A 26,651-nucleotide genomic window follows, 5' to 3' on the forward strand; every position below is an offset into this window, starting at 1 on the left:
TAAACACTCTCACACGCACACAGTCTGCTACGCGCACCGTGAGCACATGTACTGTACACACGTTACCAATTCATCGAAGTACCGTGCTTGCCGTGTCCCTGACGATGGCCCGAATACCGGAACACGTCAGTCAAGGTTTGCGGCCGGGGTGGTTCCTCTCCATCCCAGCTTCTGAGCTGATGGAAAGGCCAGGACCAGGGCCTGGGAAGGGGAGGAGAGGAAGGGCAACGGCGTGTACATGTACTTGTAAGGGACTTGAATGACTCTTTCTCCTCGTCCCCTCCTGGGAGCTAGGTCGAGATAGAGGCAGGGACACAACGAACAGGTCACCTGTGCGCTTACGGGGGGCTTTTCTGGGGAGGGGGGTGCGTGATGTGACATGAAACTTTACTAAGGACCTAAACCTTTAGGTTGTAGTGGGTATACCCCTGAATATTTCCTGCTCGCCGCTGGTGAACGCCTCGCCCTATTGGGAGGCTCCCTTCGGCGGGATTGGCTGACCAGAGCATGTTGGTCATTTGGATCGAGCTAGGGAGTGGACGAGGAGGCGCTGCCTGTTGTGATGGGAGCCATGGATGATGGATAGTCTTCACATCATCACGAAGGAAAGAGGCGGAGGCGGCCCAGCCTGGGATGGGCGGTGAGCGAAGTTGGCGTCCTCTTGGAGGAGGCACCGTCGCTTGGTTGGCCGGTTGGGCTTGCCCGTGGGGCGGCGAGAGGGTGTCGACGACGGCTGCCCGCCTTGCCTCTTTCACACTCGTCGCGAGGTTGAGCCGGCCTGGAAGGGCTGGTGGCTTCGTTCACAAGGCATATAGTATCGTCTTGAGAAGCGGGGAGATGCCTGGGCCGCCAGGAGGTGCTCGACTCGTCTTCCGTTTTGCTTTGTGCTGGCTTGCCTGCGAGACACGAATGCGCGTGAGAACTGACGGTCAGGAGTGCCCGTCCTCGCCCCCTCCTCGTTCATGGGTCGTCGGTCTAACTTAGTGAAAAAAAAAGCCCGCGGGCCGTCAGAAACACGGCTCGGTCTCAGCGCATCATGGAGGCCCCCTCTTCCTCGTTGTCCTGCTCCCGTCCGTCACCGCCTAGTCGAGAGGGATGAGGCCTGTGAGCACCGTCACGAGGCACGAGGGCGCGATGGCCTCGGGGGCCGGGCCTCAGTAGCCTCTATCAGTGTGGCGGGAGCTTCGGGAGCTCCCAGCGTAGCAGCCCACGGTGTTGCGGTCGGCGGTGCTCGCGTTAGGGCCCTTCCCACTAGCGAGCAGGTGCCCATCGGGGCCCAGCCGACGATTAGGGCGCCTAGAGTGTCTGCAATGCGTTGCGTTGCGCTGCGTGCCGTCCCTGGCGCTGTTTCTTTTTTCAACGCTCGAGCCGTTGTCTTTGTCTCCCGGCCCGGGTCGAAACACGCCGGCCAGAGCTGGGAAGATAGCATATTCAAGCGTCGGCTGTCAGTGGGACAAGCGAAAAAGATATGGGAGAAAAAGATGGTGGGTCTGGATTGCAAACTGTGATGCGGACGATTGTGGGCGGGTCTCGTTGGGATTGATGATGGTTGGTCTACTGTGTAGGTGGAAAATGAATGAGACGACACAAGTGAAAGGCTTTCGGTGGACGCATGAATTGAACTTTCTCTGTTTGTATATTCTGAAAATTCGCCAAACATTTGACGAGTGCGTTATACTTGCTTACGTGTAAATATTAGGAACTTGAAGGCCCCAGGATCGGATTTGTCTTCGCGAAGGCGTTGCATTGGATTCTACTTGGAAGGCTTTCCCTTCGTTGCTGTTGGACCATCTTGGACCAATTCCACCTGTGATGAAGCACGAAGATCTCGCGGGAATAATATGAATCAATAGAAATTTCTCGAGAGTCATTCAGCTGTCACCTCGTGCTTGTGGGCTCGATCGATTCCACAGAGGACGCAGCAAGGACGGGAGAGCTTCCCTTTGTTCGCTTGGAGCTTGGAAACGACGGCACGGGGACTCCGTCACCATTCTCATTCCGGACAAACAAGAGAATAGTTCCATGGAAGTGACGGCATTTTACACTAGCTGTTGGAAACCATTCAATTGCGAATTGTACTTGATGACACGCCATCCTTTGGAAATGGGATTGTCTTCATAGCATCGACGAGCCAGCCGCCCCTCCTCGAAATCATCCCGTTCCCTGTTCCTCTCCCTAAAACGAGGACAAGGCGGGAAGGGCTTTAGTGCCCGGTGGTTTGGGGGATGGTGGCTGGCTTCCACTTGCAATCATCGACAGGTGTGTCTTTGCTTTTGGGACTGTTCTTGACCGTTCGTGAAGTTTCTAGCATCGTGCCACTCCTTGCGTCTTCCCAGAACCATTCAAGGTCTTCTATAAGAGGTTTATTACACAGTAAGATAGCTATATAGCTAATATATCCTCAAGTTTCCATGGGGCTTCTTTCAGACACTCGAGCTTCCTTGGAAGCCCGGGCGAGCTTCTGACAACGACTCCTGAGCCCAACGTAAGATCTGACGACTTCGACTGATGATAGAGCTGCTATGATGTATTCAATACAGCATCAAAGACTATGAAAAGCTCGAAATTCAACAACTTTTGTTTTCGAAATTATACTCAGGGCCTGTTCTATGCGCCATATCAGCCAGCTTGAGAGACAGTGCCCTGTGCAGGCACTGCACGTGTGTAGGCACTGCACGTGTGTACGCTGCGAGCAAATGCGAAAAGCTTCTTGAGAGAGAAGTAAAGTATCCATATATTTTTGTTTTGATACTATATGATAAGTGCATCTAGATGTCGTTACGGGTGAGGAGATGGCTCGTGCTCCTTGCCCCTGGGCCGGGGGCCAGGAGCAGCGAGCTCAGCTCACTAGGGAATGATTCGATTGGGTTCAGAAATTCCATGGAGCAGTGTCTGGGCATCGTCAAACGAGCAGAAGGTGCTTCAAGGTCTGTCTCTGGTGCTTGTGGACAGTCCGTGGACCGGCCTACAAACCGTGCTGAGTGCAGTAAGCCTGGAAACAGTAATCAAAAATGCTGCCAACGGACTGTTCAGATCTTTTTGATGGTCAAGAAAAGTCAGGAAAGTTCCAGAGCCAACGTTGACAGTGTAGGACTCGAGTCTCCTTCCACTCTGGAGGGAGAAGGTAGGCAGTGGCCATGAAAGGCGAGATATGTTCTGTATGTGTAAAAGGTCTAGGACAGATCTATCTAAAAGCCCATTTCGTACCCACGCACATACACACATACACACGTATAAATATCTATCTACACATCTAGCAATACGCGGGGTATGGACAAGGTTGACATAAGCTCATCATCATGATGTAAAAGACGATATGATATGGCCAGGTAGATGGACATATGAAACAGGCCGACACTGGGCCATGGGGATATTGTGCGAGGAATGACAGTTTGATCCTAGCCATGCTGGACCTCAAAGGTTGGCCGCCCTGCTGTCAAACAAGTGACGGCCGTAAGATAATGCCGTTAATCACGATAAGGGGAAACAGTTCACCGGAATGAGTGATATCAAGACTCAACAACCCCAAACCGCAACCCATCGAGCGCGTCCTCGTACTTGGCAGGGTTGTGGTCCGTAAGCATGGTGGCACCGAACCGTACCTCCCTGAACCGCGCCTCCACGTCCCTGACATACTTGAGTACGATCCTCCTGGCGGGGCGGCCGACATACTTGAACGACTTCTGTTGCTGCTGCTGCTTTCCCTTCTCACCGTCCTGCTGCTGCGGCCCACCACCACCGTCAGATCCCACGAACGCGTCCCTCCGCAGCACCTTCTCCGTCTCGACGACAAACACCTCCCCGGGAGGGAGGAGCTTCTCGCTCATCATGCTGGCGCGGAGCGTCTTGAACGCGGCAAAGGCCCACTCCTCGTCCTCGACGGCGCCCGCGGCCCTATTCCTGCTGCCGCTGCCGCCTGCCGCCGCCGCGCCGCCACCGCGCCACTTGTCCATCAGTCCGCCCTGCAGCGCCTCCCACACGCGCTGCTTGATCTCCTGCTTGGCCTCCGCGTTGTCCGTCTTGAACGCCAGCGCCACCGCTTGGAAGTCGTGCAGTACCCCGAGTGACAGGTACGGCACCAGGTCCTGCCCGTGCACGGCTGAGGTGATCAGTCCACGCGTTGCGGTGCGCAGCGACGGCGACATAGTCGCCGGCGGGCCGTAGGCGTAGACGTGGATCGGGCGGCCGGGCGGTAGGCAGATGTGTGGCTGCCGCTGCTGCTGCGAGGTGGCGTCGGGTGTGGGGCAGCCCGGGTATGTCAGGAGGCGGCTGTGCGGCTCGTCGGACGTCACGAAGGACGTGCCGCCGTCTATCGGCTCGCTGAGCATGACGCCTAGCAGGGCAGTGACGGCGCCGCCGAGGGAGTGGCCGCAGAGGACGAGTCCGTAGTCTGGATTCTCCTCGAGGGCGGCCTTGATGGTGACCAGCACCCTTCCGTCGCCGCCGTATAAGAGTCTTTTCGCAGAGGCATGGATCCCCTTGTGGACCTTGTAGCTCTTCCCACGCCAGACGAGGTCGTCGTAGTCGCATGTCATATCGGCCAGGACGTCCTCAAATCCCAGTGTCCCACGGCAGGCCAATACGACGGCTTTCGACTCGTCATCCAGGGAGACATAGTGCACAAGTGGCACGCCTGTCTCGGTCGCCCCTGAAGAGTCACTACCGCCCTGAGGATCAACAAAAGACGATAATAGAATAGATTGAGGCTGAGATTGGGTGTGATGGGCAAACATGCGGAGTTCGTGGTGGGTATCGTCGAGGGCCTTGAGCACGGGTGGCATCGACTTGGATATGCCGAAGACCTTGAGGAAGCTGGAGCCGTAGGAGGCGGAGGAAAATCGCATGTAGCGCGTGATGTTTCGAAGGAGGTGGAAGCGTGGGAATGTCGTGTCGATGCTACCTGTGCGACGGAGTGTAGCAAGAGCCTCGGCATCGCCAAAGGGGCTGCGATGGTGGTATGGTACGAGAGACATTTGAGAACCTGCAGTTTTCAGCGTATATATACTTGGTGAGTATGTTTGAGACACGACTCGTCTATGGTTTCGCGAGGGCGACGGTGGAGGCAGCTGTCTGTCGACAATATCTCTTTCCGATTTGGATTTGGATATGGGGCTGCGGTTGTAGGCAGGCGATACGGGTCGAAGATGAGGCTCTACAGAATGGATAGAGAAAGTGTCCGTCTGCGAGACTAGCGAGTCCCGCCTCCGCTCGTGGATAGATATGTAACTTGCTCGAGATGGACTACGTGGTACTGCGCCGCTGGCTTCGTATTCGGCGAGTGCTCGTGATGTGAGTGGATTCCTGGGCGCTCCTCCGTGAGGCGGGCGAGGTGCTTCTCGCCTTGGGACCATAGAAGAGTCACGATTTGGGACAGACAGCTGCTTTTTTGTAGTGGACGATGTCGGCTTCTGATGGAGCTGCGCTGGCCCACGACGTAGATCTTTCACGGGCTGCTGCTTCCCCTTTGGGGCCACTGGTGTGTTCGAGGACACAGCATCCTTCCCATCTTTGGCGACGAGACTGGCCAGTGTGGTTCCTGAACCCTTTTTCAGAACATTGCGCAGGCCTCCTTTCTTCTCGTTTGGTGGTTTCGCTGAGCCAGGCGGTGTTGTGTCACCTTTTGTCTTCTTCGACAACAATTTCGACATCGACTGCTGCTTCTTGCGTGGATTCTCGATACTGCTCGTCGAGGCCGGAGGTGATACTGGCATCCTCGGTCGTTTTTGATTTGCAGAAGTCTCCGGGCTCTGCCTTGGTAGGGGTATCTGTGAGGTCTTGTCGACGCTTGCTTTGCGACTGAGACCAGGAGATTTTCGACCCTTCTTTGAGCGGGAACGAACAGGTGGTTTCTCAGCCGCTGGCGGAAGTTCTTCGGCCCAGGTGTCATGGCGTGGAGACTTCGGAGGCGGCGAGGGCGGTAAGTCCTCCTTCTCCTCATCAGAAACCACCTGGTCGTCAAAGATTTGTTCGGTATCCGAGTCAATCTGCTCCACGAACCGAGGCACCTCGACTTCCTCAGCGCCCCTGGCCATCTCCGTGCTTCTGAGCTTGTTTTTGTTAACTCGGTAGACAACCCGATAAGTAGAATCGAGGGGACTTGATCCCTGTAGAAGCTGATCTGATGATATCGACCAACGACGGTTCCCTTGAGACGAGACCGGCCGCAGACGGGTCTCTTCAATAAGCTCAACACCCGCAGGTGGTGCCAGAGCGCTGGGCTGTGTGCCAGACACGTCGACAGTGATGGTCTTGGTAGTCTTGGTCTCAGTCATGATTGATACTTTGGCACCAGCTGGTAGGGTACGCATGATCTGCTGCTTGAGCCGTATTTCGGGGAGATCGTCTTCACCGTCGCTGCTGTCAGCGGCATCGTGCTGCTGGATGGTCTGTATCACCTTCTCGTTAGGCCCTGGCTCCAGTCCATTGCTATCAACTTGCTTCCCATCCTCAACCTTGCTGTAATCCAGCGTTTCTTCGTCGTTAATGATCACGACATCCCATAGTATCTCGTCGACCTGCAGGCGCTGGTTCTCCTGCACAATGAGCCTCCAGGCCCATCCCTGGAAATATGCCAACCCCACCATGCCAACGATGAGATCAAAGACCCCAACGTGCTCGCCCGGCTGGCCGGTAGCTGGGTTGTTAAACTCGCGCCGTATCAGAGTGATAATGCTAGCGATGGCTCTCGAGGACTCTGTCGAGCCGAGAATCGAGTCAAGATAGGACAGAGTCAACTGAGACACCTCGGAGATGGCAGATAGGGTTGTGGTGGTCAGGTTGAAGCCGGCGGTGGTCCAGAAGACGACCTGGGACATCGCGATGTGCAGGCTCTCGAGGCTCCGTTCCATGATGGTCTCTGCATCAGCCCTGCCCAGATCTGAGTTGGACCTGGAAAGGGACTCGGATCCGGCCCGGTGCAGAATGCCTTCTATAATGCCACGGCCGATCTCGAGGCTGGACAGGGTGGTCGCCTTGGCCGCGCCGAAGCCATAGCCGCCAATCACGGTGCCGACTCGAAGCGCGAGGCTGGTGGAGCGCGTCCACAGGCTGATGGCGGTGGCGACGGGGGCTGGCAGGAGAGTGCGCCCTGGAGGAGGAGGAGGAGGAACCAGGTCTCGCGGCTCGGCCGCGGTAGCGGACGGGGTGTTGCCGGAGCCATTCTGTATCCGATCCTCCATCTTCGACGAGGTTCTCGCAAAGCACAGGCTCGAGAACTCGTCCAAGATGGATGGTCCAGCTCAGGTGGGAGCTTTTGCAGTGGGGGAGAGGGCTGGAGCAGTTGTAAAGCAAGTGAACCTGACTGGCGTCTGGGGCATATTGTTGAGGGCGCTTGGTTGTGTCTTGGCGAGGGTGGCGTGTCGATTTGATGATGAGTTAATCCAGACAGGTGATATGGTTAAGATGATGCGAATTTAGTGGAGAGATCGGAATGTGAGCAGTTTGGAGGTGCAAGTAAACAGTGCATGATGGCATCGAGGGCTGGAATGGGCAGTTTTGGTCCCAACAAATGCTCGACGTCGATCTGGAGCAGCTGTCACAGCAGCGTAGTGCAGTGACATGTGATAAGCGAGTAGGCTGCGGGAGGAGTCATCAGAGGGCGAGGGCGCGACCGCGTCCCTGGACGGTTTTGACGTGGACAAAGCGGAGCCTTGCTTTCCCCTCGAGGCCGAAGCTTGGGTGCGGTGGGTCGAGCCCCGATTTGTTGCTTTGTTGGACCCGAGGCCCGACTGGGTGTGATGCGAGAGGTGATGAATTACTATGTAAAGGCAATCGGGATTATCATGCAACGCGCTGCTGGCATCTGAAGTGCCTGCAGGTGGTGATGTGCCATTGCATCTGTCAAGCCTGCGTATGGGACAGAGAGGGAGTACGTATCTACCCAGTCGGTGCCGAGGTATCTTCATGTATACTCAAGTAGGCGGGCATCTAGTTTGGTGTTCTGGAAGAAGAGAAGGGGAGACAAGAGACTGACATCCCAGCAGTGACGACATTGCAGCCAGGGGTTGAGGTTGGATGAGCGAAGAGACATCGAGATGCACAATGCCATTCATTGCGCTGCATGTGCGCTTGGGCACCCTCTAAAGGTCTATACTCGACTCGTGTTGTGGTCTGGACTGCAACACAACAGCAAGCGTCAGAGGACACTAGATAATCACAAGCCGTATTCTATCGTATACACGAAGAGATAGAGCTGCACCTAGGGACAGGAAGGACATCGCTCTCGCCGGATGTGGATGTGGGTGTGGGTGTGGGTGTGGCGGTACAGCACTCCCAACGCAAGGGTCCAGGTCCCAGGTCCCAGGCCCCAGGTGCAGCTCGCCTAAAATAGCTCAGGGGAAACAACAGAGTGAGGATCGACTGCAGGGCCTTGGTGCTGGGCCTTGGAAGCCGCCCAGGGCTGAGGGCGGGAGGACGTCGAGGAATGAATGTATGCCATTTGTTCCATCCACAGAAGCACATCAACACCTGCGATTAAATGCGACACCTGTCCCCGACGTTGCAATCCCACTTCTGTTCCTCGTTCCGTTTCTCATGTGTCCATCTTGATCCAACGTCACTCGTTCCATCAACTTCAACCTACACAATCTTCTACTACCACTACTCCTAGCTTGTCTGCTGTCGGTGAAGCTATCCGCATTGACCCCAGCCTTCTTTGTTCTCCCGCTGCTATAACCTCACGGCCTCCCAACACCTCTGCTTTGCTCTCACGAATTGTCCAACATGAACGGAACCACAGAGCCCGTCAAAGCAGCTTCTGCCGCCACCCAGACCACGGAGCCCGTCAAGATGAACGGCACAGCTACACCGGACGCAGGTCTCTTCGGCGACGAGCTCATCTCCCCTGAAGTCGCAAAGGCCCTCCCCGACGGCTACAAGATCCGCGCCCTGCGACAGTCCGACTACCATGCCGGCTTCCTCGACTGCCTGCGTGTCCTGACCACCGTCGGAGAAATCACAGAGGAACAATTCGCCCAGCGCTTCGAGTGGATCGGAAGGCAGGACGGCGGGTACTACATTCTGGTCATTGAGGACGGCGGCAAGGTCGTCGGCACGGGCGCCCTCATCGTCGAGCGCAAGTTGTACGTTGCTCCTCTTTCCCCAATGTCCTTTCCTGTTTGCAAAACCTAAGGGCGCCCACAACGGGTAACGGACACACAAATGGCTTTGCTTCGCATCCTTCGAAGCAAGTTCTAGATCTAGTTCTCATGCTAACACATGTTACCACCCACTAGCATCCATAACCTCGGCCTGGTTGGCCATATCGAGGATATCGCCGTCGCAAAGGACCAACAGGGCAAGAAGCTGGGCCTGCGCCTGATCCAGGCTCTCGACTTCATCGCCGAGAAGGTCGGCGCCTACAAGACCATCCTCGACTGCAGCGAGGCCAACGAGGGCTTCTACATCAAGTGCGGCTTCAAGAGGGCCGGGCTGGAGATGGCCCACTATTACAAGAAATAAGTCGCCCTCCTTTACGCCCGTCGGGGGGGTACGCGTGCGCGCGCATATGTGTGTGCGCATGCGGTCATCGTGACGAATTTGGGAGGAGAACGAGCCGAGCTGATGGATGGCCAGCACCACGGACTCGAGGCTGTGATCGACTTTTCTGCTAGATCTGATTTGGAGTAACGGCCAGAAGAGCGGAAGATTTTTCTACGGGCTCGTGCTGACGAGGCGCTGGAGCCTGGAGACGCCTTGGTGCAGTGATGCGGTGACGCACTCGAGACCTCATTGTGAAAGCCATAGAACACACCATGGCCAATGTCAAAGGGATTGGAAAGCCAAGGATAAGGGAGGAAATGCATCGCGCGTACAGTCAACTTAGAACGGCGTTTTTGATGTCAAGTATTGGACACCTTTTTTGGGCATATATCGGCAGTAGGTCGACCCGATGTGTCTCTGTCGGCCACTGCCGTAGAGGGAAACAGAATAATAGAGTGGAATCAGCTACCAGCGCCAGAAATGGCCAGAGCCGAAGCTAGAACGCGACGATCTCGAACCATTTCCTGGGCCGCAAGGCCCGACTACGGGTTAATTGTCCTCCACTCGATTCCCGAAGAAGACGAAACCTGGGGTTGGCACCACCGGCCGGCCAGCCCTGGGGATTCCCTGTACCCACTCCCGCTCATCACATGTCAACAGACAGAGACTCTCACAGGAAGACGGGACGGACAAACCTTCTTTCTGCCCGATTGCATCGGCGAAGCTTGGCTGCATCGACGACAGCGCCTCTGGATGGATGAATGCGCTCCATTCCCCGACTACATGTCTTTCCCGGGAACTGACAGGTCATCAGCACATTCTCTTTGCATATACGTAACCATCGTCATGAGTCGCAATCATGGCTTCACGTCGGCCAGACGAGCTTCATGCTTCAACCAGAGGGACCAAGCACCGTCTATTCCCTCCTCTCCCTACTTGTCTAAACAACGGCACAAAGCGCAATAGACACGAGCGTTTTGGGGCACTGGAGCTTTGGGGGGCAAGCGCTCGCCCGCTCGCCCACTCCGCTCACGAACAAAGCACACGTGAGCATGCATCTACCGAGCCTGTCCGTCCGTCCGTCTGTCTGTCTGGCCTACCACGAGCCTCCTCCTATTCACATCGTGTGGGTGGTCTGTCGCGCAGTGTATAAGAGGGTGTCTATAAGCCCTCCCCCTCCTCGCATCCCATCCCATCCCATGCCCACCATCCATCTCGTTCTCTCACGTCAGGAAGGCTGTCTGTCCTCTTTCGTCCGAGCCTGAATTCCTTCGCGCTTGAGAAGACCGCACGAATCATTAGTCCGTGATACTTCGAAACGCCTATCCGTCATTGTCCAGGCTTTTCTCTGCCCCGACACTATTGCCTGTCACACGCCCTTCCCCGGGCCCGATCCTTCGGAGATCCCCAGCCCATAAGCCGGATACACACCCACTTACAACCACGCACGTACACACATACACACAGCAGCAGCAGCAGCAGTGACGCCCTCGGGGTTGCTGGTTTGCTTGGCTCGTACTCACTAACCCACAGGCGTGTGTCACCGGGGTTGGTCGTCTCACCTGCTACCAATTTCATTTGTCTCATAATAAGCCCATACTTCCCCTAAGTTCGGCTGATCGTTGTCGGTGCTGTCACCGTAACTCAAAAAGCAGACATGCCTCCTCACAGACATCGGTCGGTCGACGTCGAAGATGACGAGGGCTATGTGAAGGATTTGTATCTCACACTGGACAAGATCCGCATTGCATCCCTGCGGGCAGAGTAAGTCATCTCATATGCTGTCTGTCTAGTTTCCCTACCTGAAATGATCCACTGTTTTTGAACCATCGAGAGAAAAAAAAAAGGCTGTTTTCCGTACCCTAACCATTGAACCCCATTCATAATTTGCCATACCGTCATCATTTTTCTCAATTTGCCCCCAGCGGACTCTCGCGCTTGAACCCGAGCGCATTCCCCGGTCAGCAAGATACCCCGGAGCCAAGCAAACAAAACTCCACTCATTTGTGCATATGACCCGAATTATAAATCCACGATTTCGGGCCCCGGGCGCCTCTCAGCCTTACTGTCTCAACACTTTCTGAGTGCTGGTCGTTTTTTGCTGCGCTCTTGCTCCTACTTCTTCTTTTCACCTATCCAAGAAACTCCGCTGACAAGGCCTTTTTTGTGCGCCGCCTACTGCAGAGCTCGACGCGCATTGAGTGAGCACATTGCCTCTCGGCCACATATCCGGATAAGGCGCTGCACTGTGGTCTATCAGAAGCCCTCGGGCGAGTTCTGCAAGTACTACATCAACAAAACCCTGTCCTTCAACACGGCTTAACACCCTCTCCCCACTTCCGGGCTCTTGTCCCTCGGTGACCTGGTGGGAGACGGGTCGTCCTCGTACTCGTCCAGCCCTTTTTTCCGGAGCGGCAAGAAAAAGAAGAGAGAGAAGAACGGGAAGGAGGAAGGAAGCTCAACATGTTCTCCCAAAGGATGCTTACCCCGGAAGCCTCACCGGAACCCGAGCCCCGAGCCTCGGGATTGTGGCAGCCAAAAGCCACCACCACCACCACCACCGCAACACCATCACAAAAACGAAAGCGTTCATGGCCCTTCACAACAACGCGCCCAGTCAGCCCCCCTTCCTCCTCCTTGGGGACTGACCTCCTCTCCAGCAGCACCAGCGTCAAGGCGCTGTGGGAGAACGGCTGGAAGTCCGCCGCCAGGAAGGCCCTGCCCCCGTTCCAGGACGCAGACTACGACGACATCGAGCCGATCTTCGACAGCCTGATCGACAGCGGCATCGACGACGCCACCTCGCCCGAGTACACCCTCGCCTTCTACCCCAAGGCGCACGACCTGGCCCTGCGCGCCGAGAACGCGCTCCTGCATCACAGCGACACCGCCCTGGCAGCGGCGCTGTACCTCCGCGCCTGCGCCCTGCTGCGCGTAGCGCGGTACTCACCCCCTCCCACCTCACCACACTCCTCGCCATCCCACTCCGCCTGCCCCGCCCGCTCCCGCGCCTGGCAGCTCCAGAAATCCTACCACGCCAAGGCCGGCCGCCTGTGGGCCGACAGCCCCCTGGACGAGGTGACGATCCCGCACACGCACGACGCGGCCACCCAGCCCGACCCGTCATCCTCCGCCGCCGCCTCGGCGGGCGTGCGCGACCGCGGCGACAGCGCCTCCAGGGCGGCGGTGAGGGCCAGCCGCCCGCAGATCCCCCTCGCCGTGCGCCTGCCGCCCCGCACCCTCGCCACCGGCGCCCCCTGCCCGGCCGTCGTGGTCGCCACGGACGACCGCACCGCGCACGCGGCGCTGTGCGGGGCGCTGCTCGCGCGCGGGTGGGGGTGTGTTGTTGTCGAGGCGCCCGGGTGCGGGGACTGCCCGGTCCCCTCGCCGCGGAGCGGCGCCGAGGCTGAGGCGCTGTGGGCGTCCGTGCTGGAGTGGATGTGGGCCATCCGGGTGTTTGACATGCGGCGCGTCGTCGTCTGGGCTGCTGGGGTGGATGGCGCTGCCGGCCTCGCGGGGCTGCTTGTGGGCGGTGTTGGTGGTGCGCGGCGGGTGAGGGGGTGTGTCGCTGTCGCTGGGGCGGGCCCGTCTGTGTTGAGCGTCGCGGGTGGGGCTTCTGGGCGGGTTTTGGTTGTTTCTGACGATCACGATGCTGGTGTAGAGCTGAGCATTGAGGCGGATGGGCTCTGGACGCCTGTCGTGGGTGATGAGCACCGCGATGATGATGATGACGATGAGGGGCTTGTGCTTTTCGAGTATGGAACTTTGGGCATGGGTTCTGAGGCGGTTCGGTTGGCTGCTGCGAACGCTACGGCCGTATATGACTGGGTGGAGGATCTTCTGAGCCTGGATATGGCGGTGTAAGTGAGATGATATATGGTCATTACTGTACTGTACTCTAGTGGGTGTATGATTTACGGTGTGGATGGGCTTGTCACCAAGGCACGGCGTCACCAGCGGGGTTCAGGATTCTGTTTTCATTTCTAAGATATCACACCGCGTAGCATGCATCTCCTGCTTTCATCAAATAACAATGAATTTAAGCAGTAACTTTTTCGCCAATTCGCTAAATGGTATCTACATATTCACCATGACCTTCAGCACCAGGTCGCCCTTGTCGTCCTTGACCTTGCCCGCCATGCCGAACGCCTCGGGGATACTGTCGAGCCCGTCGTAGTGGTGCGTGATGAGATCGGCGACGGGCGGCAGCTTTGGGTTCCCACCGGCCAGCAGCTCGATCACGCGCGGGTAGGTGTTTGCGTAGCGGAAGACGCCGACCAGGTCGACCTCCTTGAGCGAGGCGGCCGAGATGGGCAGCGTCTGGATGGGTGTGCCCATGCCGATGATGAGGATCTTGCCGCCCGGTTGTGTGGACTGTGGGGAAACAGATCGTATAGTCAGCCCACTAGTCGTCATCTGATTTGAGAAAGAGTGAGAGGGAAAAGAGGCACTTACGTAGATGGCAGCCTGCAGACAGCTCTCAACACCCGTGCACTCAAAGGTGGCGTCCACGTCGCCCACCAACTCCCCGTCCGCGCCCTTGGCCTCGGCAACCAGCGCCGCGACCTCGCGCGCAAACTCGAGCTTCGCCTCGACGGTGTCGGGCCTCTTCATGGGCACCACGACCTTGGCATCAGCGAAGCCGCGGTCCACGGCCCACTGCACGCGGTCGGCGTTGATGTCGGCGACGACCACCCTCCGCGCGCCGAGGACCTTGCTGACGGCGCAGCACAGCAAGCCCACGGCGCCGGCGCCCAGCACGAGCACGGTGGCGCCCGGGTCGAGGCGGGCGCGGTCGCCGGCGTGCAGGGCGACGGACAGGGGCTCGGCGAGGGCGCCGAGCTCGAGCGGCACGCCGGCGGGCAGCTTGTGGCAGTAGGCGGCCGGGTGGGCGATCTGCTCCTGCAGGGTGCCCTGGGCGTGGGGGAAGCTCTTGGCGGAGGAGCGGAACGACATGGCGCGGCAGATGTTGTAGCGGCCCTGCGTGCATAGCTTGCACTCGCCGCAGGGCAGCCCGACCTCGAGCGCGACGTTGTCGCCCGGCTTGAGGTCCGTCACGCCCGACCCCACGGCCGTCACGGTGCCGGCCGACTCGTGGCCGAGGGTCATGGGCTGGCGCACCTGGATGTCGCCGTTGCGGTAGTGGTTGTAGTAGTGCAGGTCGGAGCCGCAGAGACCCGTCGACTTTACTGCTACGAGGACTTCGGTGGGCTGGAGGGTTGGGATGGTGCGCTCTTCCTGGAGTATTGTTAGGTGCTGTATGCGTATGTCCGTGTGTTTACGTGTGGTGGCGCATCAATTCCTGGATGTTTTGGGCACGACTTACCACGCGGAGGTCTTTTGCTGCGTGGAGGACAGAGGCTCTGACTGTTTGTGTCGCCATTGTGGTATTAGTGGTGGTCGTGGTGATGCTCAGCTGAGAGGTGGCTCGTGTGGAAGAAGGGTTATGGGAATGAGAAATTGACGTTGTTTGGTAGACTAGACTGTTTGACAAAGCAGGATGAGGTTCACGATGTGAAGGTGCAAGAGTCGCGTGGGTATACACAAAGGCTGAGGAATAGCTTCAAGCTGGAAATCAGGACGAGTGGAGCTCTTAGGTACTGTGTTGACTATTTGGATCAATTGGCAGGCTAACTGCTCCGATATCGAACGAGGCAGAGATACCACAAAGGAGAGTTAATTGAGGTGCGATTGCCCGAGGGCGAAGGGACAACCTTGGAACCGTCTCCATCATCCCGCGGGGGTCTTTGCGCGGTGGACTGTCGACTTACACGATAGTCTCACTTCGCTACCCCGTCCTGTGCGGATTTGTCTCGGCGAGTTTCGCCCAGTCCAGTCGTGCCAATTGTTTTAGCCATGACCCTGAGATGTAGGGGCTACTACTGGCCTGCCATTTCCAAGCAGTCTTGGAAAGTGTTCACGTGGAAATGACCGCCGCGAGATTGTTGGATCGCCTGCGTCGAAGAAAAAAGTCGGGTCGGAAAAGGGACCAGCGAACAGACGGATTTCTCCAAAAAATCCCCCAGACGACGTCAGCGGGGTTGTGCCCAGTGTGTCCCTGGCATCCCTAGGCCCATGGTGCGGGGGACAACTCCAGCAATCGGGTGAGAAAAAAGTGGGCAATTCTCGCCGAAGCTTGCCGCCCTCGCTACGCCCGCGCCTGCATCGGAGCAAGCTGGGCACCTGTCCACGGCGGTTGAATCATGAGAATGTGCCATAGATAAATCGACTCTAGGCCGGTGCTGCTTGGCCGTGCCCAATGACCCCTGACTGACTCTTCTCCTGCGTGCTGTGATGTCAGATGTCAGATGTCAGAAGAAAGTGTCTCCCAGGTTGCATGAAGCTGTACTGAAGAAAGAGTCGAGCAATTGAGAACTCAGACACACAGAAAGACTGCTCACTCACTCACTCACTCAATCACTCACTTGTACATAGATACCAATCTCACGATACCCTCAACTGCTCCAGCCCACCACAGTCATGGCCACCAACGCCCTCTTCTCCCTCGAGGGTCAGACTGCCCTCATAACAGGTGCCACGCGAGGCATCGGCCAAGCCGTTGCCATCGCACTGGCCGAAGCAGGCGCAGACATTATCTTGATCCAAGTACGCTCACGACTCCCTCAGCCATCATCTCACAGCACCGCTTCCTCCCAGAGCACCAAGCACTGACAATCCCGCCAGAGAGACCTAAGCAACCAGTCCACCCTCCAATCCATCGAGTCCCTCGGCCGCAAGGCCCAGATCTACACAGCAGACCTGTCCTCGCCCTCCGAGGTGGCCGGGCTGGTGCCGCGCGTGCTGGCCGACGGCCACCAGGTGCGCATCCTCGTCAACTGCGCGGGCATCCAGCGGCGGCACCCGTCCGAGGCGTTCCCGGACAGCGACTTCGCCGAGGTGCTGCAGGTGAACCTCAACACGCCCTTCGCGCTGTGCCGCGACGTCGCCGCCCACATGCTGGGGCTGCCCGAGCACAGCACCACGGGCCGCAGGGGGTCCATCATCAACTTCGGCTCGCTGCTCAGCTTCCAGGGCGGCATCACCGTCCCCGCGTACGCCGCCTCCAAGGGCGGCGTCGCGCAGATGACCAAGACTTTTTCGAATGAGTGGACTAGCCGGGGTATTACTGTTAACTGTATCGCGCCGGGCTATATCGCTACTGATATGAACGAGGCGCTGCTAAATGACCCGGCCAGGCTCAAGAGTATCAGTGAGAGAATACCGGCTGGCCGCTGGGGCACGCCTGAGGACTTCAAGGGCCCGACCGTGTTTTTGTCGAGTAAGGCGGGGGCGTATGTGAGTGGGCATACTTTGACTGTTGACGGCGGTTGGATGGGAAGGTAGATTTGTCTATCTATATTTAAACGCGTGTAGACAATACCAATCCGAGTGTCAAGTCAAATAGAAGCAAAGTCAAGTCACAGCTGCAGCTCCACTGTTACTCTCCAGGCATGTTTGGTTTGATTGTATTCGCAAAGGTCTCAGAAGATTGGAGCCTCTATTTCTATCTACCTATAACATCTAAAGCCCCAATCATGACTTATCCGGGAACCCAAAGTCAATTCCGAACGGCGGGTACACGAATCGCTGCACCTTGCCGTTCTTCTCGAGGTCCTCGCCGTACGCATTCAGCAGCTTCACGTCCTCGTCGTCCAGCTTGACCAACTTCAGGTTCGACTCGATGCGCGATGGCGTGACTGACTTGGGCAGCACGGTGCTCCCGCGAGGCACTGTTACCATGGCGAGCGGTTAGCATGTGAACAACAAGTACAGTATAAATTAGAAGGATTATGCATCCCAAGAACAAAATCAGGGACTTACCATGCCAGCTCAGCAGCACGGCCGCAGGCTCGACGCCGTGCTTCTGCGCCACCTTGGTGACGACCTCCTCCTTGAACAGCGGGCCGCCCGTCGACCCGAGCGGGCTGTACGCCATGATGTGGATGCCCTTCTCCTTGGACAGGCTGACAATGTCGTTCTGCGGCAGCGCCGGGTGGTTCTCGATCTGGTTGACAGCAGGGACGACCTTGGCGACGGCGAGCAGCTCCTCGAGGTAGCGGCGCGAGTAGTTGCAGACGCCGACGGCGCGCGCCTGCTTCCCCGCGCCCTGCGCCGGGTCGACGAGGGCCTCCATCTGGCGCCACGTGTCGGTGTGGTGGTAGCCCTGCTTGACGATGTCGCGGGAGCCGTCGGGCAGCTTGGGGAACTTGTCGTCGTTGCCCTCCGGGTTCATCAGCAGCGGCCAGTGCACCAGGAACAGGTCCACGTGGTCCAGCCCCAGGTTGGCCAGCGACTTGTCCAGCCCCAGCTGCACGCGCGTGTTGTACGTCGCCCACACCTTGGTGACCACGAAGACGTCCGACCGCTTCACGATGCCGTCCGCGATCGCCCGCGCCAGGCCCTGGCCCACCTCTGCCTCGTTGCCGTAGCAGTACGCGCAGTCCAGCAGCCGGTACCCGGACTTGAGCGCGTGGTACACGCCCTCTGCTACCACGCCCGGCGCGGCTTGCCAGGTGCCGTAGCCCACGGCGGGGATCTTGTGGCCGGTGTTGAGGGTGAAGGTGACGTCGGCCATTTTGTGTGGTCTGTCTATATGTCTTGTTGTCGTGTGTGTGTGTGTGTTTTGAGGTAAGTAGTGAGGCTTGACAACGGGGCTAACTGTTAAGGTGGTGGAAGCTCGAACAACACTCTAGAGGGATCAATTGAGCGAGGAAAAAGAAGTCACAAATTCTCTTGAAAGAGGAAGCCGATAGAGGACCAAGTAACTGCTCCCAGACCGCAACCAAAGGGAAAACCGAGACTCGCCCGGATAAATGCCCCTCCAAATAAACCCCTCCATCCAGGGAAATGTAATTCAATCCTCGGGTGCCCCTCCCCCGCGGGCTGCCAAGGCCTGGGGGTGACAGCGACTGGGAACCCTCTCTTTGCTGGTGCCCGCCAGCGGTGCACCAAGGGCCCGCAGAATGCGACCCAAAGAGGCTCGTTTCGGCGAATCTGCAGGCGAGGCGGAAAAAGGCAAGTCTTGGCGTGGTTTTCCCTTCGGTGGTTCATTGCGCCGACGTTGTATACTCTGGATTCCCTTCCAGTCACTCATCAGGGACAGCAGGGCGGTACGCAGGTACAGAGCATGTGATTCCTGCAATGCAGAGGAGGGATCTGGATTATTAGCTGCTGCTTTCGCAGGACATACATACCTACGTCACGCATTCTCGGGAGCAGTTTTTATCGAAGGGAAAAGAAACGGACGGGCTGTTTGCCGCCGCCATGCATCTATTCATGGTCTTTTTGAGCATTATATCAAATACGCCGTAAAGTCTTTCTATGCCTGAAGTGCTAGAGGGAAAAGAAACTGCTCCTGTGCGCCGCGACCCATGGTAGCAGGGTTGGTACTGTTACAAGTGGAAAGTAGGTATCAAAACTCGCATATTGGGTATTTATCCAGCGATCAAAACCCAGAGCCTATGGATATTGTTAGCCAGGTGAACGATGAGCGATCCCGAAGAGAGGAGGGCACAGAATAACTCACAAGAAAAATATCATCATGACTCCAAACATCTTGGCCAGTAGCCACCGGTTTGAAGACACACTGCTCCAGTACTTGAGCAGTTCCCTCTGTGCGCCCCCAACATTGTCCACCACGTCTTCCGTGTTGGCGTCGATCCGCTCAATCATCTCGGTCTGCTCCGACACCATCGTCGCCAACTGTCCGAAGATGCTGCCCAGCTCCGTGATGGTCTTCTCGATGGCCTCGATGGCCTCCCCACGCTGTTGTATGTAGGTGTTCTGCGGCTGCGCCTCCTCCATCATCAGCAGCTGCTGGTCGCCAACCGGGTTCAGCGACAGCGTGTCCCCGCCCGGCACCGGCGTGCCCGTCTTGGGCGTGCCATACAGCGGGCTCGCCGACTGCTGCAGCGGGACCTGCGCCTGCGTCGAAACTGACGACAGGAAGTTCTCCTGCCTCGACCGGCTCGCCTGTATCGTCTTGGTCCGCAGCTCGAGCGTCTCGCGGAAGCTGGCCGACACGTCCGTCAGCTTGCCCTGCAGGAGCAGCACCACGTTCTTGTTGTGCTCCGACTCCTGCGACTTGCCCCCCTGCTGCGACGACCTGACCACGTCCTGTAGGCCCGCGATCTGCTGGTTGAGCCCCGACAGATCCTGCTTGATGACAAACGTGAGCTCGTTGATCTCGACTGGGTTGTCGAAAAGCGTCTTTCGCCGCGCGAGCTGTGCCAGCTTCTCCAGCTTGCCCATCGTGCCGCTGATGCCACGTCCAATGTCTGCGGCCTTCCGCGCGAAATCGGACCGTCGCGGTTTTCTTGAGCCATCTGCCTCTGCCTTCTGGGCGTCAGTGAGGAGGGACCGCCGTTGGGAGCCGACCTTGGATTGGGCTTGTCGTCGTTGTGCTTGTGTTAGGATGGATTTGAACTGGAAAACCTATCAGTATCTGCCTTCCTCGAACCCAGGTAGCCTTAGCAAAGGAAACCTACCTCTGAGGTTCGGTCTTGGATGTTTGCGACAGCCATGGCTGCAGTGTATTAAAGAGGCCGTTTATGGTCGAGTAGGAACAGCAAGGAAATCAGTCTCAAAAGAGTGTGCGTTGTCTCGTTGGGCCAACGAAGGGTAGCAATTCGAGTCCGAGGTGACGCGATCTGCACAGCAGTCCGTCTCGATGGAAAGCGATGGAGTGGTTTGACTGTCGACTGTGGGTGTGGTTATGACTAGCCGGTCTCGATGATGAAATCAGGCTTCCAAGTCTATCAGGGTATCTTAGGCGATAGGAGATTTCAGGATCTAAGCGGGCCGTGGACGAGTAGAATTGATTGTGATAAGCTGGCGAGAGTGGATGAGATCTCGAATCGGTCGCAGGTCGCAGGTCGCAGGTCGCAGCTTGAGGTCTGTGGGTCGCAAAGAACGGATCTCGTATTAAAGGGTTGGGACGTTCCAAGTTCTAGTTCCGTGGGGAGATGTCTGGATCTGGTGGGTGGTATTACAATGTCGTTGTTGAGGCGGTGGGGTTGGAATTGGCCGCCGATATCAAATGCGAGAGTGGTGAATGGAAGGAAGATGGGGATCCGGATTGTTGGCAGATTAGATGAACACACGTTTGCCTCATTGCCAGGAGAAACGTGGTGTTTGTCTTGGTTGCAGTGTTGGGGGAGGCACCTGGCTGGCCGCTGGACCCGGGGCTAGTGCAGGCCAGTTTCATTGATGCCTCAGGCAGAGGCAAATGGCAGGTGCAGGTGCTGCAGACTCTATTTCTAGGTGGTATCCGGACCTTACGCAACCCCGTCAGCCACACTCTCGGTTCCATCAACTCGTCCGACCAACATCGCCCCTTGCTGCCTCGGCTCTGTCCCCCCGTGATCAGCAGGACATCCTCTTGAGCCTACAATTGCATTCCATCCTGTGGCACGTGTGGCCTGTGCCAAATACGGACAGGACTGCATCTTCCGACACAACAATTGGTCTTTGAGAGGGATGCCGTCTTGGGATCGCCAGGGATGAATTGACCAGGGTATCTATTCCGGCTGCCGACCAGAGACACGGAAACCGTCGATCTCCCTTGGGACAATCTACATCGAGCTGCATGGGGACACGATGGAAGTTCTAGCTGCCCTGGTCAACCAGCGCTGCGAGCATTACTTTCGATGTCAAAGCTCGCCAACTCATCAACGATGGCTGGTAGGCTATTTTTGTGCAAGGAGGAGATAAGGGAGTTGCAGCTCGCGGGCCTGTGATAGCTCCGCGATTCCCGTCGCCGCCTCCGGGATAGTCAGGATGCCTGTTTGTTCATCGCGGGAAGCCCGGAACTGCTACTGGCCCACCTCAGGCTCGTGCTACTATCTGGCACCAAGGCGGGCCAAGACGTGATCGGAAAGGCATGGTTTGTCATGGAAGCCTGTTGCCGGAGTATAGCAGACACTCCACTCCGCGAGCATGACCGACAGATGCGTTTTCCTCGCCACATAGGGTACAGCAGACATTCTTTGTGCATACCCGGAAGTTAAGCCCGCCTCCAAGGAGTTTTGGATACACCTGTCCTTGATGTAACATCCCAATTATGGTATGGGTGATCAGCAATGGCGGGCCAAAGAGAGGTTACACCAGGACTGACACTGTCGAGCCGCTTGTCTACTTAGCCATGATGGACTAGAACTACGAGACTACGATTTCTGCTTCATGGGCCTGGACCGACACCTCGAGCAGCACGGCATCAAGAAAACAGAATCAAGTGTGCATATGGACGAGTCTCAGGGTGCAGTGACACGCTAACTCCCGCTATGAATTCAGCACAACATGGGATGATCATGCACTTGGGCAGCTCAAGTGTAAATAGAGCTACTTGAGCCAATATATCAAATACTATGGACTGTGTGCCGGCAGTACGATGTCTGAACGAATGAGGTCACGTACAATGAGCACTGCATAATTCTGATTGAGTGGTTCATCTTTAACAAAGAGCGATGTTAATCTGCGAACACCGCAAGTGGCTTTTTCGAAGGTTGCTTACAATGTTTTGCTGTTGTTTGATGCGGTCTGACGACGAAATGTGATTGAAGTGAACTTCTCTAAGTCTTAATAGATCAATAGAATTACATATTGGAACACCACCGCACTGGAGAGATATTCTACGATGAGTATCCAACTCTTCAAAAGATAGAGTTTAGCTTTAGCCAAATGAAAAAAGGAAGACAGTGGTACTAGTATTTCTTGTCTTGGAAAACGGCTCTTGAAATATATGTAGGCAGGCAGAAGGGGACTGACAGTCTCGAAAATAAACATTTTCTCTTCCATCTGCCTCAAGCATCCAATTCACCAAACCACAACTCCCTCATCCACAAATGGGATTGTCTTCCAATCAACTCTGCACAGCCGTCTTCTGTTGAGATGACCTTCTTGCTTTAGCACCCGCAGGATGTGCCACAAATGATATCAAAACTCGAATATGTCTTCATATGTGGTCTTCATTACTCGCATTGCATATCTTCGAGCATTGTGGGAAATGCACAAGCATTGCTAGCTTTCGTTCTTCTCAAACACGCTCACGGCCCGATTTCGCAATCATCTGGTTCTTCTTCTTTTCTAAGAAACTTCATCACACCCAAGAACAACCATAAATGTACTCTTAGCGAAAGACAAAGAAAGTCTCCAGCATGCGGACTAAGTCGGCGACGATTCTGCCGCATATGTCGGCAGCGGGCCCTCCGTAGTCATGCCCCTACAGTCTATCAAGGCGACGATGAGCATCGGTTTGGGGGATAGCAGTTATTTCTACTTTATTTAATATTGTTCGGGCCCTTTATGGTCGCGATACCTGCCCCAAATGCCATCAGCTCCAGGCAGAGAGCCATTGCAAAATTTCAAGCCAATTGTCGAAGCACCGAGGGATAAATCTAATATATGATAAGAGCTATGTGGGACGTACATGCTGACAGCCTGCCTGACAACACGCAGCCCGGGTGCAGGCTTTGAGGCAATTTGTAAAGCAGATCACGAATGGCAGATGTTTCTCCTTGAGAAGGTCATAGTCATATGCGGAAAGCTGCTCACTGTTGATGAATAGGTGAGCCAGGCACGCATACGCCACGCTCGCCCCGGCGGACGGCACGGAAGAGGTCGCCTGCAAGTGACACTTCTCAGGCTGGGGGCCACCTTGAGTTCCAATTCCCACCACACCCACAGACTCTGTCACGCGGCCGATAGCCTGCGTGATACAAAACTATATCGCAGTGCAGAGAAGAGATTCGAAAGTATCTACTCTTGACCAGTCGGAACATCGCTCAGCTCTTTAATTCTAATGGGGACCCTAGCTAGGGCCGCAGCTCGCTGAGCTGCGCGAGGACGGTGGCGGCAGACTGGACTGCTGCCTCGACGATACATGACCAGAAGGCCTGGTTCATACGCGCCAGGACGCGCTCAAAGGTCCCTGGAGGCGTGATGGCGATGTAGACGTATGTCAGGCCGGCGGCGGCGGGAGCTCGACTGCGCCTGGGACGTTTCCATGACATTTTTGTATTCTTGATGCATTAGAGGTTGGGTTTTCCGGTGAAAATTGCTGGTGGATAACGGAAACAGGAAGCAGCGTGGAAATGAAAGCGTTGAGGGTTGAATATTAGGTGAGCTGGAAAGGCCCAAAAAGTATCCCGACTTCTTTCTTTCAGCTTGCTTGTCTTTGTAAAACATTTTCAGGATAGAGCCGGACTGATATGGCTGAGGCCTAGCCTAGAAGGCCCTCGTGACTATGGCTTTGAAGCATCGCCGATTCCCAGAAGTGGTTACAGGCAGGTCTCTATCTTCTCTTCTACCCAGTGACCTTCGAACTTGATTTCCAAACTCCTTTAGTATGACGAGGATTATAGCTGTGCTTTCTGATGGGCCGTGTGGGCTTCTCAAACTCTATATTTAACACATCTATCCCTTCCATAGGATTTGGTTGTTATGGTCCACCGTCATACGAATATCTGTCCAACAGGTCTCGTTTCGTAAATTCGATAGTCCCGAAACTAGGCAGAGACGTCGATTAGAAAAAGGTGCCTTTCGCATTGCATTTGTCTCAGCGTAGCATCCTGCCACCATTAGCACGTCCATCGGCCGACTGCGAGAGGGAATTCGAGCAAGATAGTCTGAAAAGGACTGAACCGATTTAAAAGACGACAACATCGTCGCGTCCAATCTGTATCGGGCGTAGCCTCATTGAACAGGGCAACGACACTCGATACTACCTCGCTTTTCTCAACTCCTGGGCGGCCTCGTCGTAGTCGTTTCAGGAAGTATCCGCATGGACCCCATGAAGACTATTTCCCATAGGTGTATTCGTCCAGAACAGCCGTGTTGGTGAATTGCCGCGTAAGATGTAATAGCACGGGCTCGCTTCCAACACCTTGGACCAACCGTTACTGCGATGATAGCTCTAGGTGAACTCACTCCACTCGGAGCATCGTGACGGCCCGATTTATCCAGAGCCGCATAGATGCATGCACAGAGTACTCGCATTCTATGGCCCGATATACCGCATTGAAAACAGTCAATCGACTGGGATGACCAATGCAACACTCTCAATCTTGCCGCATTACGGCGGCTCGACATCTACTTGCCATCGTGCTTGCTTCAACTAGCTCCAATAACGGCATATCTCGCACCCGGAAACCAGCAACCTGTCAAGCTTGCTGAAAATCCAGTGAAGCTTCTTCAGATGACAGTCGGCAATCATACGGCAGTACTCCAGCTCGTGAACATGCGTTTTCCTGTCGTAGTGGTGGTGGTGCCCCTGAGATGTATAATCCGTTACGAATGAATTCGTGTTTCCGTGATTTGATTGAGGCGTCAGAGTTGCTTTTCAAGCGCTGCATAGCATGTATTAATATCGATTGACATAATATCAATTAGCATGCTGAGAAAAGGAAACATAAAAAAAAGGGGGCCGTTCGATTATGAGTTGAAGAGCAGGGTAGCTCGAGCCGAGTTCCTGTCTTGGCGTTGCTGCAGCATTTGTCCGACGTCAGAATGCTACGGGGACCAGAAACAGGAGAAGCAAGCAGGAAGCGCCCCTCCCCTCGCTTACCGGACGGCTGTCTCGTCCATTGGCCCTGTCACGACGATTGCTGAATTGGATCAAAAACCCCTCGTGTGGCGCATTGCGAGGTTGCGGGAACCCGAGAGCGACGCGTTTTAATCACTCGCATTGTGGTGACACCTGCTACTAATATAAAACCCCAGCTGATTACTCCGTGCTGCGTTGCCGCCGCCCGTGGTGTGGTGAGATCGCGAGGTAGGCCCGTTTTTGATGCTCAATGCAGGCAATCAGGCAGGCGGCAGTCCGCCTGAGACGAGACATGCTCTCGTATGGTTATGCCGACAGCCGGCAGGTATAATAATCCCACTGTCAGTATCCAGTCAGCCTTTTTGCTAGAGGGGACATCCCATCTTCTGAGTGGTGGGCGTTGGGCGTCAATGGATCGGGACGCGGGGGGGATTAACGGCTGGCTGCGGTGCTGCCGGCCCAGTCGACCAGCTGGTTGCACGACAGAAGTAATTAAGCAGGTTTTTGGCTTTGGGCACCGAAAAAACTGAATTGCAGAAGGGGGCGAATCACGCCTGGAGCCCCGAGTCAGGCCCCCTATTGAGACACAGTTCCGGGCGTGAGAGGATAGCGTACGGATCCGTGGTCTCCGGAAGCCTGACGGTTCGTCTCGATGTCGGAGTAACATCGAAGTGCCCTGGTTCCGTCATAGCACACGGGATTAGAGATGGACGCTACGAGTTAGCTGATCGTGGGCCGTGGGGAAAGGCACGGGTGATCATCATCGTGACAAATGTAGCAAGCCCACCACGAATCATGGCATATCTCCCACATCATACGGAAAAGACGGTCTATCTTGGTGACGCCAAGGGATCTCATCTGGTTCTACTGGTTGCAATTGCAGTGCAGTGCAGCGCAGCGCAGTGCAGGACTGAAACTGCAGCACAGCAGATGACCAGGCTGTAGATCGCTTCACCTTCCTCTCGCGAGATGTGGGCGGATCAGCAGAGCGGAGATTGGTTGCATGACAGGTCGTCATGCCAGTGCCAGTGCCAATACCCAAGGCCATAGCTGCCGCCCGCATCCGGGACCCTTTCACCATGCTTACCGAAACGTGATGTGGGAGGGCGGGCGTGCGAGCGCCACGGTGCGTGCCGGCAGCTTGCCTTTCTTTGTCACCAATAGCTAAAGGTTAATTATAGGTCTTGATGCGTGTATGTAGTTTGGTCGACCATCACCTCCGCCGAGACGCCCGGGCAAGCGAGTGGGAGAGGACCGTCCGATGATTGCGGGCATTTGGCATTGGAGGGGTGGTGATACGGCCGATCAAAAGGTCCAGAGTTGGCGAGGCCTTCTAGGTAAGCGCTGATCGGGGAATGGGCGGCTTCGGACGAGGCTGTGATAGGCTGTCGAGGGGAGGACAAGGCCACCTGGTTGCCCACCTTGTTCTTGTGTTGGAGGTCTGGCTGAACCGGCATGTCTGTCTGGAGAGTTGACCCGATGTGCTGGTTTGACCGGCAGGCACAGAGATGAGGGGGGGTTAGAGAAGGCAATGGGGAGGAGGCGGAGGACTGAGAGCGAGGCGACGAGAAGTGGAGATTTTTGCGATTGTCAGGCACGGTAGCATTGATGATGAATCTTGATGGAAATA

At 56.2% G+C, this 26,651-nt stretch overlaps 8 protein-coding genes across 8 annotated transcripts; 3 read left to right on the forward strand and 5 right to left on the reverse strand.

The window, feature by feature from the left end:
• Positions 1-3,509: 3,509 nt before the first annotated feature.
• On the reverse strand, positions 3,510-7,178 carry J7T55_012176 (lipase; the record flags this gene model as incomplete). Its single annotated transcript, XM_053137036.1, has 1 exon — positions 3,510-7,178. The coding sequence occupies one exon, from the start codon at positions 7,176-7,178 to the stop codon at positions 3,510-3,512; it is 3,669 nt and encodes a 1,222-aa protein (XP_052999977.1).
• Positions 7,179-8,721: 1,543 nt separating this feature from the next.
• J7T55_012177 (glucosamine 6-phosphate n-acetyltransferase) lies at positions 8,722-9,459 on the forward strand (the record flags this gene model as incomplete). Its single annotated transcript, XM_053137037.1, has 2 exons — positions 8,722-9,080; positions 9,234-9,459. The coding sequence occupies 2 exons, from the start codon at positions 8,722-8,724 to the stop codon at positions 9,457-9,459; spliced, it is 585 nt and encodes a 194-aa protein (XP_052999978.1).
• Positions 9,460-11,943: 2,484 nt separating this feature from the next.
• On the forward strand, positions 11,944-13,344 carry J7T55_012178 (pigment biosynthesis protein ayg1; the record flags this gene model as incomplete). Its single annotated transcript, XM_053137038.1, has 1 exon — positions 11,944-13,344. The coding sequence occupies one exon, from the start codon at positions 11,944-11,946 to the stop codon at positions 13,342-13,344; it is 1,401 nt and encodes a 466-aa protein (XP_052999979.1).
• A 213-nt stretch (positions 13,345-13,557) lies between these two features.
• Positions 13,558-14,863, reverse strand: J7T55_012179 (alcohol dehydrogenase GroES-like domain-containing protein; the record flags this gene model as incomplete). Its single annotated transcript, XM_053137039.1, has 3 exons — positions 13,558-13,854; positions 13,936-14,718; positions 14,807-14,863. 3 exons carry the CDS (start codon positions 14,861-14,863, stop codon positions 13,558-13,560), a joined length of 1,137 nt encoding a protein of 378 aa, XP_052999980.1.
• A 1,097-nt stretch (positions 14,864-15,960) lies between these two features.
• Positions 15,961-16,824, forward strand: J7T55_012180 (2-deoxy-d-gluconate 3-dehydrogenase; the record flags this gene model as incomplete). The annotated part of the gene is made up of 2 exons (XM_053137040.1): positions 15,961-16,086; positions 16,165-16,824. 2 exons carry the CDS (start codon positions 15,961-15,963, stop codon positions 16,822-16,824), a joined length of 786 nt encoding a protein of 261 aa, XP_052999981.1.
• Positions 16,825-17,013: 189 nt separating this feature from the next.
• J7T55_012181 (gcy protein) lies at positions 17,014-18,055 on the reverse strand (the record flags this gene model as incomplete). The annotated part of the gene is made up of 2 exons (XM_053137041.1): positions 17,014-17,210; positions 17,302-18,055. The coding sequence occupies 2 exons, from the start codon at positions 18,053-18,055 to the stop codon at positions 17,014-17,016; spliced, it is 951 nt and encodes a 316-aa protein (XP_052999982.1).
• Positions 18,056-18,914: 859 nt separating this feature from the next.
• J7T55_012182 (uncharacterized protein) lies at positions 18,915-20,003 on the reverse strand (the record flags this gene model as incomplete). The annotated part of the gene is made up of 3 exons (XM_053137042.1): positions 18,915-18,939; positions 19,007-19,905; positions 19,968-20,003. The coding sequence occupies 3 exons, from the start codon at positions 20,001-20,003 to the stop codon at positions 18,915-18,917; spliced, it is 960 nt and encodes a 319-aa protein (XP_052999983.1).
• A 3,288-nt stretch (positions 20,004-23,291) lies between these two features.
• Positions 23,292-24,419, reverse strand: J7T55_012183 (uncharacterized protein; the record flags this gene model as incomplete). The annotated part of the gene is made up of 3 exons (XM_053137043.1): positions 23,292-23,469; positions 23,937-23,984; positions 24,406-24,419. 3 exons carry the CDS (start codon positions 24,417-24,419, stop codon positions 23,292-23,294), a joined length of 240 nt encoding a protein of 79 aa, XP_052999984.1.
• Positions 24,420-26,651: the final 2,232 nt, after the last annotated feature.

This window comes from Diaporthe amygdali (assembly GCF_026229845.1).
Source record: "Diaporthe amygdali strain CAA958 chromosome Unknown NODE_2_length_3802984_cov_64_841326, whole genome shotgun sequence".
In the NCBI taxonomy this organism is placed as follows: Eukaryota; Fungi; Ascomycota; class Sordariomycetes; order Diaporthales; family Diaporthaceae; genus Diaporthe; species Diaporthe amygdali.